This window comes from Cenococcum geophilum (assembly GCF_001692895.1).
Source record: "Cenococcum geophilum 1.58 unplaced genomic scaffold K441scaffold_39, whole genome shotgun sequence".
Classification (NCBI taxonomy): Eukaryota; Fungi; Ascomycota; class Dothideomycetes; order Gloniales; family Gloniaceae; genus Cenococcum; species Cenococcum geophilum.
Window position 1 is genome coordinate 407,870 of NW_027137597.1, and position 19,793 is coordinate 427,662.

The 19,793-nt window shown below is 35.3% G+C and overlaps 2 protein-coding genes across 2 annotated transcripts; both read right to left on the reverse strand.

The window, feature by feature from the left end:
• Nucleotides 1–340: 340 nt before the first annotated feature.
• Nucleotides 341–2,495, reverse strand: K441DRAFT_698455 (uncharacterized protein). The gene is made up of 3 exons (XM_067653064.1): nt 1,871–2,495; nt 1,734–1,821; nt 341–1,687 (listed from the first exon to the last, which is right to left on the reverse strand). Exons 1-3 carry the CDS (start codon nt 2,341–2,343, stop codon nt 785–787), a joined length of 1,464 nt encoding a protein of 487 aa, XP_067500892.1. The 5' UTR covers nt 2,344–2,495; the 3' UTR covers nt 341–784.
• Nucleotides 2,496–2,805, reverse strand: K441DRAFT_664651 (uncharacterized protein). Its single transcript, XM_067649383.1, has one exon. The coding sequence runs from the start codon at nt 2,794–2,796 to the stop codon at nt 2,578–2,580; it is 219 nt and encodes a 72-aa protein (XP_067500893.1). The 5' UTR covers nt 2,797–2,805; the 3' UTR covers nt 2,496–2,577.
• Nucleotides 2,806–19,793: the final 16,988 nt, after the last annotated feature.

The following is a 19,793-nucleotide window of genomic DNA, read 5'->3' on the forward strand; positions in this document are numbered from 1 at the left end:
AATCGACGGCCAAAGGGGATTGAATGGTGCTACGATGTTCGGCTCAACAAAATCAGGACTTTGTTGCGTTGTTTGCGGCACACTACGTGGACAGAGGAAGTTAAACGAATGAGCGACCTTGAAAGCGGTGGTGTGGCACTATTTAACGACCCACCTTACCCGCCTGCCGAACAACGGTGGCCTGGTGGCACGTGGTTGGTTATATGTTAGGCTTTCTGTGAGTAGGGTAAAGTGGCGCTCGAACTCCTGATGCGAACCCCGGTTTGTGGGGTGATCATTGACGAGTCCTCATTCTTTGCAGCTCGCTAACCTACGTGGCCACCAGATTGCTGTATTAACTATTTTTCAGCTATGACACGGGTCGCACGGCGTAGCGTAACGGCAACCAAGGTTTCTATCATCGCGAAAATTGAGGATTCAAAGTATCACAAAAACCGATCGTTTCTCCAGGTTGCGGCGGAGCTAGGGTTAGAAATGATTATAGATTATCCATGTAAGCTTCTTGAGCGTATTTGCAGTTACCATGCCGTCAGAATTTTCCACATGTAACTTCTTCTAAAACAAAGAAACGAATGAGGGTAAAATTCACTTGCTTATATATATAAATGCTTCATTGATACCAACTACAAATACTCCTCTGAAAGAAAAGAAAACTCATGGCCTAGGAGAAATACATTATTGCGTGTTCGATTAGCTCCCGCCCAAAAACACATTCACAAACTCTTCTTAATCGCCAGAACTTTTCGCTCTTCGGATCTTCCTCCTTGCCATTAAGTCGAGGAGGCTAGTTGGCCCCAGTGCTTTTTGGAGTTTCATTCCCTCTCATGCTCATTCTTGACCGGCTTACACTCCTTGGAGTGAATGGTGGGCTTGTATTGCTCCCGGTTCGGTGATGTAGAGATCCTTTCGAATGCTGGCTAACGCTTGACCTTCGCTTCATGGCGCTACTCGTCATGTCCCCATCTCGGTTGTTCACCCGAGTGGACTGCAGCTGAAATTCCTTGGTTCCGGCAATGTACAATTGTTGGTGCGACCAAAGTGTGTATCCATTGTGAAGTACAGCAGACTCATCGCCTACAAACTGATAGATTGTAGGGAACAGTATCTTTATAGCTGCTCCGAGACCTTCTTGTTGGATTTCGCTTACAGCTGAATCGCTTAGGTCGTGCTCCATTCGGGGCTCCCACATGCCATCCTCGTCTTCGGCCTCGGATGCGGCTGTAATTCTGGTATGACTTCTCTGAGCATCGTTCCACACTTCCGCAGCATTACTTAGGAATTTAGCGAGATCCATTCGGAAGCTGGCCTGGCGTTCGCGGAGCGGCATTGTGAGCAGGGGAGCACACACAGCAGCAGATTCGTCCAGTATCATATCCATAATGGCCTTCTTGCGGTTGTCGCCGTCCTTGATGTCTGATGAGACAATTATTGATCGGAATATAGCTTCCTTCCGAGGATCGGTCTCCAGGAAATCGTCGCCTATCCATTCTAAGATATTAGGCTCCAAGGTCGATGGGTTTGACCACGGGTACAAGCTCCGGAACATTTTTTCAGCCAATCTCTTGGCAATGAAAGCCTCCAATGCGGCAGCACGGAGCAAGGCTGATTCTCCGGAATTGGAGATGGGAATAGCACGTGGGAAGACACCAAGAAAACCAGAGTTTTGAAGTGCAATAAAAAGAGCATCCTACATTCTGTTAGCTTTGAGATGTTGGTGCCACACACCCACTTACCACAGGGCAATCGTCGGGAAGTTGCATGCCACAGTATTTCATGGCCAGCTTGTGTAGATCGGCCGCCAGTCTCTCCAGGTCATCGGGCCTGCAAGATGTGAGTATTGCAACTTAATATCAAGCATCATCTTACTTACAGATTATCATTCATCTCTTGAAGCCCTATTGCCTGCTTCATTCTATCTAATTCTGCTCTGCAGTTTTCGAGCTGTTCTTTGTACCCGGAAATAAGCGCCGAACTTTCAGTTCTCTCTTTCTCCCATTCCTTCTCCCTGGCTTGCTGTGCTTGAGCTTTCTTTAGTGCGTTTTTGACTTGGATTAAGTCTTGGGCTACATGGGCTTCTTTGACACTCTTTAGAGTACCCTCGAGCCTCTCTCTTTCCTTGGTCCATTTCGAAGCACTCTTTTCGAATTTGTCAATAAGTGCTTGTTCTACTGTTTCTCTCTTATCGATCTCAATGTCTCTCTCTTTGAGTTCTCCTTCCAAATCTTTGATCCTCTGGTTGAGTTTGTCGAGCTCGTTGATATCATTGGAAAACTGGAACAGCTTCTTGGCAGCAGCCTCGAAAGTTTTCCAATTTTCGGTAAGTTCGAACTTGGCTTCCGTCATGGTGGTTAGCGTTGCTTGGATTGGGTGTCGGGTAGACTAGGATGCCGAGGCAAGAGATCGGGGTATAAACAGATGCGCTAGCAGTATCAACGTTACGAGAACCTCATGGAAAATGTGCCGTTTTCATTATTTTGCCTTGATCGTCAGTCGAGACTGCTTCGTGGCCCTGAAATGTGCTGGGCAATGACGTTCATCGTAAACCACCATTTACATTTGAACAGCACCATCATGTGGTCACTGCGAGGTGTTTAGATATAATTGGGTAAGTGGTGTACAGTCAAGGTTTCCCCACCGTGCAAGTTTAAGGCGAGGAGCAGTAAACCGTCCTGTTAATGGTGTTGCCGAGTAAATGATGCGCAGTGAGATGATGGATACGGTCCATGCAACGGGGCCCAGTTCGCAGGACAAATAGAGTGAGGAAAGGCGATAAGAGGAAATACGGCTATTGGACATGCTTTTGCTGGGTCGTGGCCCAATGAGCTACAGAAAATGGGCTGTAAAGTTATAAGTGTTGTATAGTCCAGAGACCACCAGGGTTATTGTGCATTCCTTCTTCAAAACTGAAGCTCACCGTGATGCCAACAAACCGTGAGCTAAGGCGCCTAGATGGGATGTACAGAATTGACCTCCACAACATCCTCGGAGGTGCCACGCCTGAAGGGCTTGTTATCTCGCTACCAGACGTCCATCCAATCACAAGCTAATTACGTATCCGTTACATGAGCCTAATATTACACCTATAAAAAGTTAAAGTTGGTTATTAGTCCTTGAGGAATTAAACGAGCCTACCGAAGGAGATAACCTATAGGGTAATATAGGTTAGAGAATCGGAAGCAAACGAGTTAGCGCACAAGGCGATATGTTACGGCAGTGTGGCCAAAAATTACGATAAGCGAATTGAAAGAAATCGATATCCGATACCGGATTATCCGATATCGATTTATTTTAATTCGCTTATCGTAATATATATTAGATTGCACACTTTAACTTAAAATCTCTACTATATAATAGATTCTTCTAGTAACTATAGCTTTAGAGACTAATCTTAAGTCTTCTCTTCTAACCCTCTACCCCCTAGTAGGATATTAAAGCAGGAAGTAGATATTATATAGCTGCTATTAGCTCAGTTAGTCTATCGTGCGCGCAACCTTACGTTCTTATTAGTTATAAAATATACGTGCATTATACGTGCGTATATCTATAGAACACTAAAAATTAATTAACCTTGCGAGACTCTCCTATAAAGTTTCGCGCAGAGCTTTGCGTAGAGCTTTGTGCAGAGCTTCGTGTAGAGCTTCGTGCAGAGCCTCGTGTAGAGCCTCGTGCAAAGCTTCGCGCAGAGCCTCCGCAAGCAGAGCTTTGTGCGGAGCTTCGTGCAGAGCTTCGCGCAGAGCTTCGTGCAGAGCTTCGTGCAGAGCTTCGTGCAGAGCTTCGCGCAGAGCTTCGTGCAGAGCTTCGTGCAGAGCTTCGTGCAGAGCTTCGTGCAGAGCTTCGTGCAGAGCTTCGTGCAGAGCTTCGTGCAGAGCTTCGTGCAGAGCTTCGCGCAGAGCTTCGTGCAGAGCTTCGTGCAGAGCTTCGCGCAGAGCTTCGTGCAGAGCTTCGTGCAGAGCCTCCGTACGCAGAGCTTTGTGCGGAGCTTCGTGCAGAGCCTTGTGCGAAGCTTCGTGCAGAGCTTCGCGCAGAGCTTCGTGCAGAGCTTCGTGCAGAGCAGAGTTTCGCACAGAGCTTTGTGTAGAGCTTTGTGTAGAGCTATGTGCAGAGCTTCGTGTAGAGCTTCGTGCAGAGTTTCGCGCAGAGCTTCGTGTAAAGCTTCGTGCAGAGCTTCCGTAGAGCTTCGTGCAGAGCTTTGCGCAGAGCTTCGTGCAGAGCTTCGTGCAGAGCTTCGCGCAGAGCTTTGTGTAGAGCTTTGTGCAGAGCTTCGCGTAGAGCTTCCGTAGAGCTTCGTGCAGAGTTTCGCGCAGAGCCTCGTGTAAAGCTTCGTGCAGAGCTTCGCGTAGAGCTTCGTGCAGAGTTTCGCGCAGGGCTTTGTGTAGAGCCCTATATAGAGCTTCCGTAGAGCTTTATGCAAAGTTTCGCGCAGAGCTTCGTGTAAAGCTTCGTGCAGAACTTCGCGTAGAGCCTCGTGCAGAGCTTCGCGCAGAGCTTCGCGAGAGCTTCGTACAGAGCTTCGCGCAGAGCTTCGTGTAGAGGATTGGATTAGGAGTAATATTCTTAGAAGTTCTTTCTAAAAGGGGCTAGGAATAGTTAAATACCTATATGCCAAAAAAAAAATCGATATCGGATTTTATTCGGATATTTTATCGGATTTTACGATATCGTAATCGTTTTAAAACGCATAATTTTTGGCCACACTGTGTTACGGACCTTATATTGGAAGTGTCACGGCTACTTAAAGGAGCTACGAGAGGCAGCACGGGCCATGTTGGACAGTGGAACCATGTAATGTGTGGTTCTTTTCACGTGATTTCCAATTATATTAGTGTATTCTTGGCACAACAAAATTTATAAACAAGCCGAGCCCCTAGATAGATTAATTAACTAACGCTTAATAATACTATATCTAGTAGCTAAAAAGGTTCCTTAAGGCCCGAGGGCCTTAAGTATCCCTTCCAACGTCAGCGTCCTACGAGGGGTAGCCTGTGCGCGAACACTATAATCAAAAATACGCGTATAGCCACGGAACCTTGATCCCATTGATTCTATTAGCTAGCTCTTATCGATAATCGTAGGGCGCATTTTGACGTTGGAAGGGATAGGATCTCTAAACCCTATTAAAAGTGATTGGCTTAAGGAGCCTTACTAATTACGGTAAAAATAAAAAGAATAAGAAAAGAGTTATAGTTAAAACTCTTTATAACGATACGAGTTATATAGGCGACCGTATTATAATAGTAAAAGTAATATTGTATATAGAGTTATGTATTAGGTTAATAAGTATAAAAAGAAGGCTAATACGTAGCTAGGTATTCTAAAAGGGTATAGGGTATTTGCCTTGCGGGTTAAGTAGGGCCCCTCCTATATAAAATCTCTACCAGTTATAACGATTTTAGTAGGGAAAACTTAATAATATTATAAATAGTTAGTATATTATAATATTATACTAAAAAAGCTTTAATTAAGGGGTGTAGATAGTAATATAGAGTATATTATTATAATTAAATATAAGATGCTAGTAATCTACTAACGCGTCCTATCCTATAAGCTAGTAGGGGCCACTTTAAAATATAGCCCGTACGCAAATACTAAAATATTAATAATTATTCTCTAAGGACGAGAAACAGCTGCCTATAAGGGGGCTTTATAGAGAGGGGGCTATAAGGACACGATTGGAATAGAATAGGTTAGTAAAAGAGATAAATCCTTAAGGAGGTAAGGCCTCTAGTACGTAACCGGCGACCATCTAAGGGACGCCTATGTTACGGTACCGTAACGGATCTAGTCAGGGGGCTCGCTTGAGCCTTGGCATATGTATATAGACGTGTCCTTTTCCACCTTCTGCTCCTCATCTTGATATCCGGGTCCATAGACTACCAATTGTACAGGCTTGCATACGTTCTTTACGGCGCTCGTGCCTCGATTGACTGAGTCGCTGTGACAGCCTAGGGGTTGTCCTAAGGGCAACCTAAAGTATCCGCAATAATATCCCTTATATTGCCCTCCGCCTTCTTATAGTCGGCCCCTAATTGCTATTACCTTATGGTAAAGGGAGATTATAAGGGCCTATCCTAGAAGGGGGTTGAAAAGATACTAGAGAGATATTAGTATACTACTATATATTATCTATCTATCTAACCCCTACTTTAAACTCCTAAAAAACCTTAATAAGGAAAAAATATAACTGGAGAAAAGATATAAGGATTACTAAAAGACCTATTAGAAGCCTATTAAAAGCGTATTAGTAACTGCCTAGGCTAATATAGAGATTTTTTATATAACTTTACTTTTAAGCCTTTATACTAGTCTATAATTAATTATAAATATTATAAATAATTTAGTATTCTAGTATAGTTCCGTAGAACCTTTTAGTATAGGATTTAATATACAGAGCCTTAACTTGCCATTATCTTTAACTACTAAAATATAATTTATAATCTATAATTATTTTTTATAATCCTCTACGTTACTAATATATAATTTTTATATTTACCCTTAGGCTATTAAATATAGTTAAGGTACTAATTAGTTAATTAAAGAAACTTATCTCCTAAGATTTAGTATATATACTTTTAAATCTAGTGGTCTTATACTATATATTTAGCGTAGCTTTACTACCTAGTAAATAGGGATATTTCGTAATAGCAACTATAACTATTATACAATTATTAAGCACGTCTATAACGTTAATTTTTAATACTATAGTATTATTTAGGTATAATTTAACCTATATATATCTTTAATTAACGTTTTAATTACCTTCCCCCGGCTATATACTTAGTTTTTATAAGGAAGTAATAGCTAAATAGCGCTATTATAATAGAGTTATATTAGTAAGGTTGCGGCTATTTACTAAAGGGGTATTAGAAGGTAAAGTATAAAGATACTTTACTTATTAAGCTTAATTCTTTTCCTTAACACTTTACTTTTTATTACTAACCTTTGTCTAATTTAGACGTATCTTTAATATATTATTAAGATTTTCTCATTTTCTATTATTAATTTAATATACCTCTTTAATCCCCTACTTACTACTCTTCTAAGTAAATTCTATAGCATATTTTAGCCCTACCTTTATATATAAAACCCCAACTTTTACTAACCCGTAGTTAGTACTGGTCCTACCTAAATAATTTTACTTATATATCTTTAAAAGACCAAAAATCTAATAATAGGATTTTAGAGGCGTATAATAAAACGCACTATATAAGATATAATACCTTTAGTCCTTATAATTAATATATGCGTACTAAAAGCGGTAGTTATATTAAGGTAGGCTTTTCTATCCTTAATAGATTTCTATTACTAACTTTAAGCTTTAATAGCCTGGGCCTAAGTAGCGATAATCCTTTAATATCCTTAATTACTATATCGCCCGGGCTTTGTTTTATTTTAGCGCTAATACTAAATAATTTAGCCGAATTTAAGACTATACTATAGCTATTTATACCGCCTATAATTCCTGGTAAGTTAGCTAGTGACGCCTAATATAAAAGTAAGGTTAGTATACTAAGAATAGGGGAAGGAATAGGGGTAATAAGAAGAAGGTCGCTATATACTATAGAAAAGAGTTTATATATACGCGTTAAGTTTTAAAAGAGCATAATATAATATGCTATTAGGTAGGTTACCTTTTAGATACCTAACGGGTAGGTAATTAATAGTTACTATAGTAAGGTCTTAGTAGTTCTAGACTATACTAGCTAGCTAATATTTTTGTTTATTCTAGGCTTAAGCGTGTCTTTATTAACTATAAGCTTACTCCCTAAAAGCTTAACGGATAGGTAGTCCTACCTATCCGTTATACCCATAAATAGGAATTAGCTTAGGCAGTTCTTTTAAAGGCGTATTTAAAAAGTTAGCCAGTTTTACAGCGCACTTTATATTAATTAGGGTAAAGGTATTTACTTCTAAGTTAGCTAAAGTAGAGGTTAAAACTTAATATCTATTATAAAATAAAGTATAAGGAATAGTATAGCTTTTTCCACTAACTAGCTGACCCAGATTAATATATAATATATTAATTCCTTTTAACCCTAGGGAGAAGTCTTCCCCTATAGTTCCTCTTTTTCTAACTTTATACTATTCTCCTAAATTAATAAAACCTCGTTTATCTTTACCTTTATTAGGTAGTTCCTTATAGGGTAGCCAGGTTAACTATATAAAAAATAAGCTCTTTAATTACTAAGGGCCTATATATAGGGGTCGCTATATATAGGCTAGGTGTATACTAGACCTATAGTAGGAGTAGCTGCGTAGCTAGCTATTAGGTTAACTATAGGCTAAGCGGCCGGTGCTATAGGGGTTACTAATTATACTAGGGCACTATAGGCCGTTCTTATAGTACTTATAGCCTAGTTTATAAGGTTTCTAGTTTTTAGCTAATTAGCGTATAACTTAATTTAATAAAGGCCTTAGTTAATAGCTAGGTAATAGTTTATAAGTTCCTTTAATGTCTATAGTATAGTATAAGCTAGTAATACGGCCTACTATAGGTCTAGGGTAAGCTTATTAAAGAGGTCTAGTAGTAGGTCTTCTTAGGGAATTTAAACCTATCTAGCTAGGTATAAAAAGCGGGTCTAAAAGGCTAAAAAGGTCTCCGTTGTTTTTATATTTAGGCTTTTATAGCTAAGGCGGGCGTTTTATACTTTAAAAGAGTCCTTATAAATAAAAGATAAGTATTTAATTATTTCTTTTTTAGAGATAAAGGGGTCTGCTAAGTCTTTAGTATATTATAGGCGTAAATGCGTTTAGGCGTCTTCGCTAGTACGGCTAAAGATATAGGCCATCTTAGCTTAGGGGGTAGGAAAGTAGTTAGCATTAACTTTAAGCTTATCCTATAATTAAAGCTTCTAGTTATTAAATATTGGGTCTATTTTATCTATAAGTAGTAGGGGATCTATAACTTTTACTAACCGCTTTAGTGCTGTATGTAACTGTCGGGAATGAGGCAAGTTGCCGTCGCATAAAGCATATTGCCGTCACGTGTCGACATAGCCCTAGCGTGGTAAGGAACCTTAAGTTCCTTACCCCTTTCCTTATTCCTATCAATAAGAATTAACTAACATTACTATAACCCTACTTAAGTAGTCGTTATTAGTAAGTTACCCTATATTTCCAACACTAATTAGTGGTTAAATACATAGTCAACTATAGAGTAGCTAGGTTTTCGAATAGAAGAGATAGTCTTATATAGGGGTGCTATATGCGCTTATATAGAATAAATCCCGGCGATACTGTGCTACCTTAGACTTACGGAAAACTAGTAATAGAAGTATTACTAAGTACTAGGAGATACCAAGTTGCGTCTATTATGCAGAACAACTACGTTTATAAAGATTTGGTTGAGTACTTTAGGTTAGAAGTATTACTAAACCTATAGTCCTAAAATTAACGTTTGAAACGCGTTAAACAACTACGCATATAAAGATTTAGTTAAGTACTTTAGGTTAGAAGTATTACTAAACCTACGGTCCTAAAGTTAACGTCCAAAACGTATTAATAACATCTTAATTACCTACCTTTTAATAGTAAACCTACGAGATTCTATAAAGCCAAAAACCCTACCTACCTTTAATATACGACACCCCGTTAATTTTATACCTACTATAGCATTAACCTACCTAAAGAAGTATAAAAAAAGCATTAACCTAGAGACGTAGGATATAGATATCAACCCTATAAACGCCGAGGAATAGGACCTAAACGGATTCTTAGTATACCGTATAGTATACTATATAGACAGCGAATATAATAATACTGAGCTATAGTGTTATATAAAGGAGGACTTTATTAAATAGATAAAGGAAATATAGGCTCTTGCGAAGAAGGACGTCGTATAAAACTTTTATAACTTCCTTTAGGAGAATAGAGTATTTATCCCTATGGATAGGGGTGCTATTAAAGACAATATCTAGAAGCAAGTTATTAACGCAAAAGAAGAGCACAAATAGACTCTATAAGAGGTTAAGCACTAACTACGCACTAAAAGGAAGCTTAACTTATAATAGAATCTAAATAATACGCCAATAGAGACGCGCTCTAATTCCATTGCTCTAGGCATAAGTTCTTATATTCCGCATCTATTACTTCTACCTTTATCTCTAGCTCCCTAAGATCCACCAATTTAACCAGTAACGTTAACTATTACCCCTTAAGAGCAAGCGCAAGATCCCCTTACTTCGCGATTTAACAACCTTTAAACTCTACTATAGAAAGATTAGGTACTATGCCGTATTCCACTAAGCCCTATATCTCTACTGTAGCCTATAAAGTAATCCCCACCTTAATCTCTAATGTAATTTTAACGTAGTTTAATACTACTCGGAGGTACCTTAAAAATGCTTATAAAGCTTATAAAGCTCTATATAAACTAGGAGAAGAAGTTTAGTAAGAAACTGTATAACATCCTCAATTTAAAGCTGCGTATCTTCTATAATTATTACTAAAAGGTTGGACTAGAACCTAACTAATATTATAATGCCTATTCTATTATACTTAAGGGCCGCGCCAGTACCTTCTATTATAATCGTTTAGCAGGAAAAGGATATAATTTTAATTAAATAATATATAAGATAAGATGCCACTTTAAAATAGAAGAGAATAAGCAGCAATATATATTAGAGTAGAGAGAGACTACCTTTCTAAGAATTATTGCTATAAACCTAGGTGTCTCTTAGCTTAATTATCTTTAAAAGCTCTTTAATTAACTTTAGATAATTTAGTGTGGTTTATCTAAATTATATTAAGAGAACCTTAGCCTATGCGATTAAGTTATTAGCGTATACTAAGGTATTAAAGAATGCAATCTCGCTCTTTTTAACCCTATAAGTACTTATAAAGGAGTATATGCTTAATTAAGATCCTCTATTAGTACCGCTCTACGCTTTTAAGAAGTATAGCAATTTAATACCTAACTTTAATCTACCTTAATTAACCCGGCTAACCAATATAATTATAACTAGACTAATTAAATATATAGTAGACGTAGTAGGGGATACGGTAAAGGGTATAATTAACGTTAACTATAAGGTAATTATAGAGGTCCTTATAGAGGTTCACTTCGGAGCAATTATTAGAAAAAGTGCTATATTTATAAGAAGCTAAATTACTAGTTAACTAGACACCCTCTTAATAGATAAAAGGAGGCATATAATAGGTTTCACTAAAGCGTATAAAACGTTAGAAACTAAGAGGTTACTACGGCCTACTTTTAAAACTTCCTAGTTTAATATAAAGGCGAAGAAGATCTTAAGGGTAAGGTTAACGAGGCCAAACAGCTCCTTATAGATATGAAAATTAAGGACTACTCTCCTAACTAATACTTCACTAAGTATAGTAAGGTAAATAGTATATAAACCATCGCTATCCTTAATAACTAATCTACGCTCCATTCTATTATAAAGTTAGATATCTTTAATAAGCTAAAGGAAAGTTCCGTGTTCTCCTTTAACAACAGATACTCGGCGAACGTCTTCTATAGCATTATGCTAGATACTAGAGCCGCAGGAGTATCTATAGTAGGAGAGCCTTAAGTTTAAGCTCTTTAGTAGCTTAATAGCTTTGTTTAAATTAACTAATTAACAGTAGGCTAATATATAATTCGCTTTAGTAAGGGTACTATAATCTCTCTTAGCACAATTAAGGTCTAAACCCCGTTAGGATATATTACTTTCTACATTATCCCTATAAACACCCCGTTCCTATTCTATATCCAAGATATAAATAAATTAGGTATTAAGCTTAATAACCTTAAGAATATACTTATCTAGGGAGATAATTGGGTACCCGTTATACGCAAGTGGAATTACCCTTAGTTGCTCCTTTAATAGCTAGAAAGAAGCGTTGCTTAGAGCTACCTAACTAAGTTAAAGTTACGTTAACTACACCGTTATTTTAGCCACCTATCTATTTACTAATTACTTAGGGTCCTTTAGCGAGTAGGTTATAAAGTTAAGGTTAAGGTAATTAAACATCTTATAAAGTACTACTACTACTACTAAATGAACCAGAAGTCCCCTGGCCGATTTAAGTTTACTCTTAAAGATAACTATAACTTTAACTTTTATATTATTATAGATGTTATATATCTTAGCGGTAAGCCAATACTCTAAGTTATTAACTTCTCAACCTCCTTCTAAGCCGCACGCTTTTTAAAAGATATATTAGCTAGGAACGCATAGGATACTCTTTAATTATACTAGATTAATGTCTACCTAGAATCCCCTAATTAAATTATTTATAACGTAGGAAAGAACTTCTTATCTATAGAGTTTCGACAATAGGTAAAGGCAATAATAATTAAGGTTAAGGAAGTCCCCGTTAAGGCATATAATAGTATTAAAAAAGTAAAACAATATTATACGCTATTATACCGCGTATATAAAATTATTTTTTCGGAACTAGAGGGTACTAGTAAAGAGCTTATCCTATAGATGGCTGTTAAGGCTGTTAATAATACCACTAGCCTAAATAGGCTCGTACCTACGTTACTAGTCTTTAGCGCCTACCCTTAAATAACTAACAATTCTCTACTATCTTTCTCTATTGCGTAATAAGCTAAGGCTATTTGTAAGGCAATAAAGGAGGTATAACGTCTCTACGCTACGCGCTAGGTTAATAATATACTAGGAATAAAAAATAGCCTAAATACCTTAACTATACTTAATCTGCCACTCCAATCGGAGGTACGCGTATAGCGTAAAAAGGGAGGATAGTTAGGCCTATATAAACTTATTATAATTAATAGTTAAACTTATACTCTTTAAATACCCCATAAACCTACTTAATTCCGCTTAACTATTATTAAGCCCTACTATAGGGATAATAGCTCTAAGCCTTTATAGGATGCCCTAGAGGATACCCTAAAGGAGAACTATAATTAATATGCTCTAAAAGGCAAAGGCAATTCTAATATAATTATAGTAGACGTACTATAACTATAACGCGGTAGAGGTCGCCTAAAGGGATTATAAAATTACTAATATCTTATCGATTTTAAAGAGCAATTTATTACCGCTATTAAAAATAGAGATAAACTATTAATGGCCTTTATAACAGCTAAAGAAAAGGCTAACTTTAAACTCGCAAAATAGCTCTAAAAGGAAGGCCGCATTATAACTTTAGGAGCTCCTTTCTAAGTATCTAATAAGTAGGAGATTAACGGTCTTATTATAAGAGGAGTCTTTAAATTTAAGAAATATAACCCTACTAAGTTTGATAGAGTCCGTATATTTAAGTTAAGAATAGTTAATAAGATTAAAGGCAAAGCTACTAATACCCTATTTAAGAAGTTAAGGCTAGTTATTTAAGGTTATAACAATAATAGTAAGAAAGTAATCCTTATACAATCCCTTATAATTTAACAAGCTAGTTAATAAGTCATTATTATACTAGCTCCCTCCTTAATAAAGAATAGGATAGCGGTTTACCTATAAAATATTACTTAGGCCTACACCCAATTAGAGACGCGCCTTTAGCGCTTAATACTAGCATACCTTTTAGAGTAAATTTGCCACTAATATCCCAAGGATATAATTATGGTCGTACTTAAGCCATTATATAAAATTATAGAGGTAGGAACTTATTAGTAGGCTACCTATAGCAAGCACTATAAGGAGAAGCTTTTAATAACTACTTCTATATTTAATCCCTGCTTCCTTATTATAACTATAGGAACTCTATTTAGAATTATTAGCATATAAATAAACAATATAATTATTTTAGGAGACAACTAATTCTTAGCTCTTAAAGAAGATAAGCTAGTAAAGGTAAACCTTATAGTAAAGCTAAAGGAAAGACTTAACTTAGCAATACCATTACTCTTTAATAGATGTATCCTCTCCCTAAACAAGGGCTCTATTACTCTACGCTAGAAGGGTTAAGGTAAGAAGATTAATATTATTAACGTTAATTCTCTAAAGTAAGAATATGTGGAGTAACGCGCTTGTAAAGCTTATATAGCTTCTATTTATTAACCTAAGGCTTCCTTTAATCTCTTTATTACTGCTTAATACTAGGAACTAACTAAGGATAACGTTTTTACCCTAAATAAGTATCTTTTCTAGTAAATAAACCATCTTAATAGGGGACTACTCTACGTACCTATTAACCTTCCTACCGCTAAGCTCTTTGTATTTGTTAATAGATCGTTTATAAATAATAAAGATTTTAGCTCCTAGCTAGGATATAAAATTATTATCGCAAATAAATCTACTAAAGAGAATAACTTTATAATCTACGGTAACTTTATCTATTAGAGCTTAACTAAAAGTAAGCGCGTTACTTAAAGCGTTCTAGCGTTAGAGATATATAGAATAGTTAGCGGAGTTAATATAGCAATTGCAATTAAAACTACCCTTAAGATAATTATAGACCGGCTTAAACTTCCTGCTATCCCTATAATTATATACACCGACTTATATTCCCTCTACGAGTATTTAGTTAAGCTTAGTACTATAAAGGAGAAGCGTCTTATAATTAATATTATAGCACTTTAACAGTCCTATAAGCGTTAAAAACTCTTTAAGATCTAATAGATTAATAGCCAAGATAACCTAGTAGATGCGATAACGAAGGCAAACCTAAATAAGGCATTAGAGACGTTTGTTAATATAAATACTCTATATGTACGAGTTAAAGGTTAGGTTAAGAGGGAAATTTAAAGAAGTTAAGATCTTATAGAACTTTAACTACCGGTTAAAGTTGTCTAATTGGTCAGATCCTTGCTAAGAGCGCTATGCCTAATTAATTTAGGTGGTGGTATAGACTTCTGCTAACTAATTAGGATTTTCTATACCCAGTATAGAAAATTGCCATTGGCTTGCTTACTACTAGCGTCTTAGCAGCCCACCCGTCTTTACGTTATTTACCAAATTCTACCAACTACCGCATTATCGTATATCGTCTAGTTTTATTATATATTGTCTAGTTTTATTATATATTATCTAGTATTATTATATACTGTCTATTTGTATATATATATATAGCAACTATAAAAAGAAGAGTTGCTAGTGTCGGGAATAAGGCAAGTTGCCGTTACATAAAGTATATTACCGTCACGTATTAACGTGGCCCTAGCGTGGTAAGGAACCTTAAGTTCCTTACCCCTTTCCTTATTCCTATTAATAAAAATCAACCAACATCACTATAACCCTACTCGAGTAGTCGTTATTAGTAAGTCACCCTATGTTTCCAACAGTAACGGAACCTTATAGTAGTAACTACGATAGGTTCTGTCAATAGGCTAGGTGTATAGGAAATGCAAAGATAGTAGTTAATAACATAATAATAACTAGTGGAGTGGTTGCCTAATAGATTAACTCTAATTATATTCTAAGAATTACTACAAAAAAGGAACTATCTAGGTAGGGATTAAGGGTCCTTAAATACACAACCGTACTCCTAAGAAAGTTATTACTCTATCTACTCTGTCTGCTCTATTTACTCTATTATAGATCTCGCAGATTATATAGATTATATAAATTACATTATATAACTCTGCTTACCATTCCTCGTTATATAGTTCTATAGGTTTTATCCTAGACCGTGCTTATATTAACTAGCTAGCTTCTTCTAACTCCTTTCTAAGTAGTTATAATATTATACTTAAAGCGTTCGTAATACTATCTCCCTCCTCTTTATTTTTGTCCTTAAAGATACCTAGTATCTCTAAGTTATTTACTAGAGGTGTAATATCCGTCTAATTAATTTAGTTAATATTGTTACTTATAATACCTAAAGCACCTTCTTCTTCTTTAACTCTTTATTATACGCGTACAGTCTCTTCTATACTATCGCTTAGTGAAGTAATACTATCTCCGTATTCTTATTGCGCGAAAAAGGGGTTAGTCTATATTGCGTTAGCGAGTCCTTTATCTTAGCAGCCCTCTTCCTATTTAGAGTGCACTAAAGTAAACGTTTAATTATCTTGCGATATTTGCTTTACTTTTAACGCTAAATATATACGTCCTATAACTCTTAATAGTCTCTAAGTTCCCTAAGTAATTTATTATAAGGTCTCGTGTTTAATCTACCGCTGCGAAGCTTAATAGTAAGCTATCCTTAGCGCTGCTTACGGTCTAATATACCTTAGAAGAGTCCGTACATATTCTTAAAGCCTAGCGTTTAGCTTATGCTTATCTTTAGCGTTTAGAATATATCCGTAAGAAGGTTCGTTTAAAAAAGTAAAAACTTATTTAATAAGGTTTATAGGAACTTAGTAATAAAAGAACAAACTCTTTTCTAATAGAGAAAGAAACAACTCTAAGTAGTTCGGTAGTCGCTCTTCCTAGGTCCCCCTTAGGTAACTTATTCTTTAGCGATTCCTCTTTATTAATATTGCCTAACCTTTTCTCTTTTAATACTCCTGTACCTTTCCTATAGCGTTTTTTAGGTTCTCTAGTAGCTTCTAGGTAGTCTTATTATAGCCTATCTACTTTACTTTATACTATATTTTATTATCTACGTCCTTATAACTAACAATCTTTAAAACTTACTATTTATCTTTTTCTTATCCTTTATATATGTCTGCTTTATAAACCGGTGGCTTAATATTCCTATATACTGGCTCTAGTATTGTAATATACTATATAGGGTAGATCTTTATCCTAGCTGGTAGGTTTAACTTAAATATAACTAATGAAATTTTCTGCATAATTTTAAAAGGTCCTAGTCTGACATAGTCTAACTTCTTACTTAGTCGTCAACTCTTGAAATTTTTGTATAGTAGCCACACTTTATCTCCCTCCTTAAGATCTGGTCCCTCAGATCTCTTAGCATTATAGTACTTTTTCATTCTTTGCTGTACTACCTTAGCTATACTACTTATCTTCTTTACTTAATGTGGCGATAATAAGGTCCTTAGCTTATATCCATAATTCGCCTTAAATAGTAATATGCCCATTCCTTCTTATAGTGTTACATTGTATACAAACTATATAACTGGTAATAGCGATACCTAATTATTCTATGCATGATTAATATAATGCCTTAGATACTATTCTAGTGTCTAATTTAATCTTTCCGTTTAGCTATCTGTCTATAGATAATATGCGGTAGAAGTTACTACTTAAACTCCTTACTCTGCTAAGAACACTTCCTAGAATGCTGCTATAAATCTTAAATCTCTATCCAATATAATCTTGCTTAGTGCTCTATGTTTTGCGAATACTTCCTTAATATAGATTCTAGTAATATCTTCCGCTAATATTTCTTCTAAATATGCTATAAAGTATCCCCACTTTATAAGCTTATCTACTATTACTAAGATTGCGTTATAATCTTGTCCGGTAATAGGATCTTTTAACTTTAGTAACTTAATAATAAAGTCCTATAATATAACCTCCTATAGTCTCTCTAGTATTTTAACTAGTTATAGCCCTTTATATAGCTTATGCCTTGTTAGTTTATTTCTTTAGCAATCTAGATATTCTTTTATAACTTACCTAGCTAGTCCCTAGATTCCATTAATAATGTACTCCTCTTAAAGTCTTAACGCTAAGCCTATAGCTCCGTTATGTCCTTAAGTTAGTCCTTTATAAAATAACTTAATAAACTCCCTTATAATAGCTCTTAGTACGTATATCGCTTCTTAATTTTCGTACTACTCTAAGTCTAGATCCTCCGTTTATATATTTAGGATCTTTTATATCTAATTACTTTCTAGTAATTTATAGGTCTTCTCTTTTCGTGTTACTATAATCTTTAGATAATTATACCTAATTAATCTATCTATATCCCTTCGTAATAAAGCCCCTAATGGCTTTTTATTATTTTATAGTTTAGCCTTTCTACTTAGAGCGTCTGCTTATATATTCTCTATACCCTTAGTATACTAAATCTTAAAATAGTATTCTATAAGCATCTCTGCCTATCTAACTTATCTATAATTAAGTTCTTTTGTTATTAGGAACCCCGTTAGGTTCTTATAATTTGTCTTAATTATAAATAGTTTCTTTATACCTTATAAGAATAATCTCTATTCCCTTAATACTATAACTATACCTAATAACTCCTTATTATAGATGTTATAGTTTAGTTCCAGTAGTATTATCTTTTAACTATAATATACTACTAGGTGCCATCTATTTTAATATTTTTTATAGGAAGTACGCTTCTAGTGCATAGTCTAATGCATCTATTTCAACCACTATCTCTAACTATAGTTAATAGATTTTAAGAACTGGCTCCTAGGTGAATAACTATTTAACTTTCTTAAACAGTTCCTTTTATTCCTCTCCTTATACCTATAGTTCTTCTTTCTTTATTAATCTTATAAATGGCTTAATATCCTTTAACTATTAAGCTATAAACCTTCTACAGTAATTACAAAACCTTAAAAACGATCTTAACTACATAACGTTCTCTAGTTCTTGCCAATTTACTATAGCCTCAATCTTCTTTAGATCTATACTAAGTTGGCCTAGTTTAATAATAAATCTAATAAAATTAGTTTTCCTAGTAAAGAACTCGTATTTCTTAATTGCTACTAGCATCTGTTCTTTTTATAGTCTCTTTAAGACCTATTTAACGTATTCCCCATATTCTTTTTTAGTTATTAAGTAGATAATAATGTCGTTAAGGTATACTATAATAAATTTATCTAAGTGCTCTCTTAACATATTGTTAATACGCTTCTAAAATATTACTAGTGCGTTTATAAGCCCAAATTATATAACTAATGGTTTATATAGTCCTTCCTTTAACCTAAAGGCTGCCTTCTATTCGTCGCCTTCCTTAATCCTAATCTAATAGTATGCCTATCTTAGATCTATCTTTATAAAGATTTGCGTATTACTAATCCTGTCTTAAATTTCGCTAATTAAAGGTAAAGGATACCTATCCTTCTAAGTAATACTATTTAATTATCTATAGTTAATATATAGCCTTAGTTTGCCATTCTTCTTTAGTACGAATAGTACTGGATAACCCGCTAATAACTACGATGGTCTAATATATCCTTTTTAAAGATTTTCCTAGATAAACTCCTTAAGTGCCTATAACTCTTTTTCCGTTAACTTATAAGTTGGGTAGAACCTTAGACTTATTCCTAGTTCTAGCTCTATTTTATAGTCCTATACTATATAATCTAATAGCTTTTTACTTTCTAGTAACTATAGCTTCTTGCTATACTTATAGTATCTCTTTAGTATATAACTTAAGCCTTACTTAGTCTCTTTATATATTGCTCCGACCTAATACCATATTAACTTAGCTTATTATCGCATTTTGCGGCGTTAAGTATCTCTAATATTAACCTAACTAGTAATCCAATTAATCCTTAGATTATATTCCTATAACTAAGGCATCCCTAATACTGCCTTATCCCTTCCTAGTGGTAGGATATCAAAAAATATCTTAATTTATCTTCCTTTAATGGTTATCTAAATAGGTCCTATTTTAAGATTAATAATACCTCCTCTATAGGCTATTAGATCTCCTAAAATTATTACTAATAAATAAGGGTGCTCTTTTTACCTATATAGTAGCCCTATCCTTTTAACTGCTATTAGTAAGATATAGTTTTATATTACTCCACTATCTACTAACGCTTTAAACTATTAATCTTACTAATTAACTTTTAGGTTTAGGTGTTGTCCTTAAATTCCTTTAAGGGTCTAAGGCTCTACTACTAGCTCCCTCTAGTCCTATAGGCCTCTACTTTTCCTAACTATTAGCTACTTAATCCTATTATACTTAGCTTACTCTTTAGTTAATACCTAGTTCGCTTTTTGTCTTTAATATACTATAGATAGGTATTCTCTAAACATTCCCACTATTATTATCTATCTAAGTAT

Bases quoted from the DNA above. Each gene is read 5' to 3' on its own strand.
- K441DRAFT_698455 (XM_067653064.1), bottom strand. From the start codon at position 2,343: ATGACGGAAGCCAAGTTCGAACTTACCGAAAATTGGAAAACTTTCGAG. The intron at 1,822-1,870 runs GTAAGTAAGATG...CACATCTTGCAG, and splicing joins CAAGAGATGAATGATAATCT to GCCCGATGACCTGGAGAGAC. The intron at 1,688-1,733 runs GTAAGTGGGTGT...AACAGAATGTAG, and splicing joins TTCCCGACGATTGCCCTGTG to GATGCTCTTTTTATTGCACT.
- K441DRAFT_664651 (XM_067649383.1), bottom strand. From the start codon at position 2,796: ATGTCCAATAGCCGTATTTCCTCTTATCGCCTTTCCTCACTCTATTTG.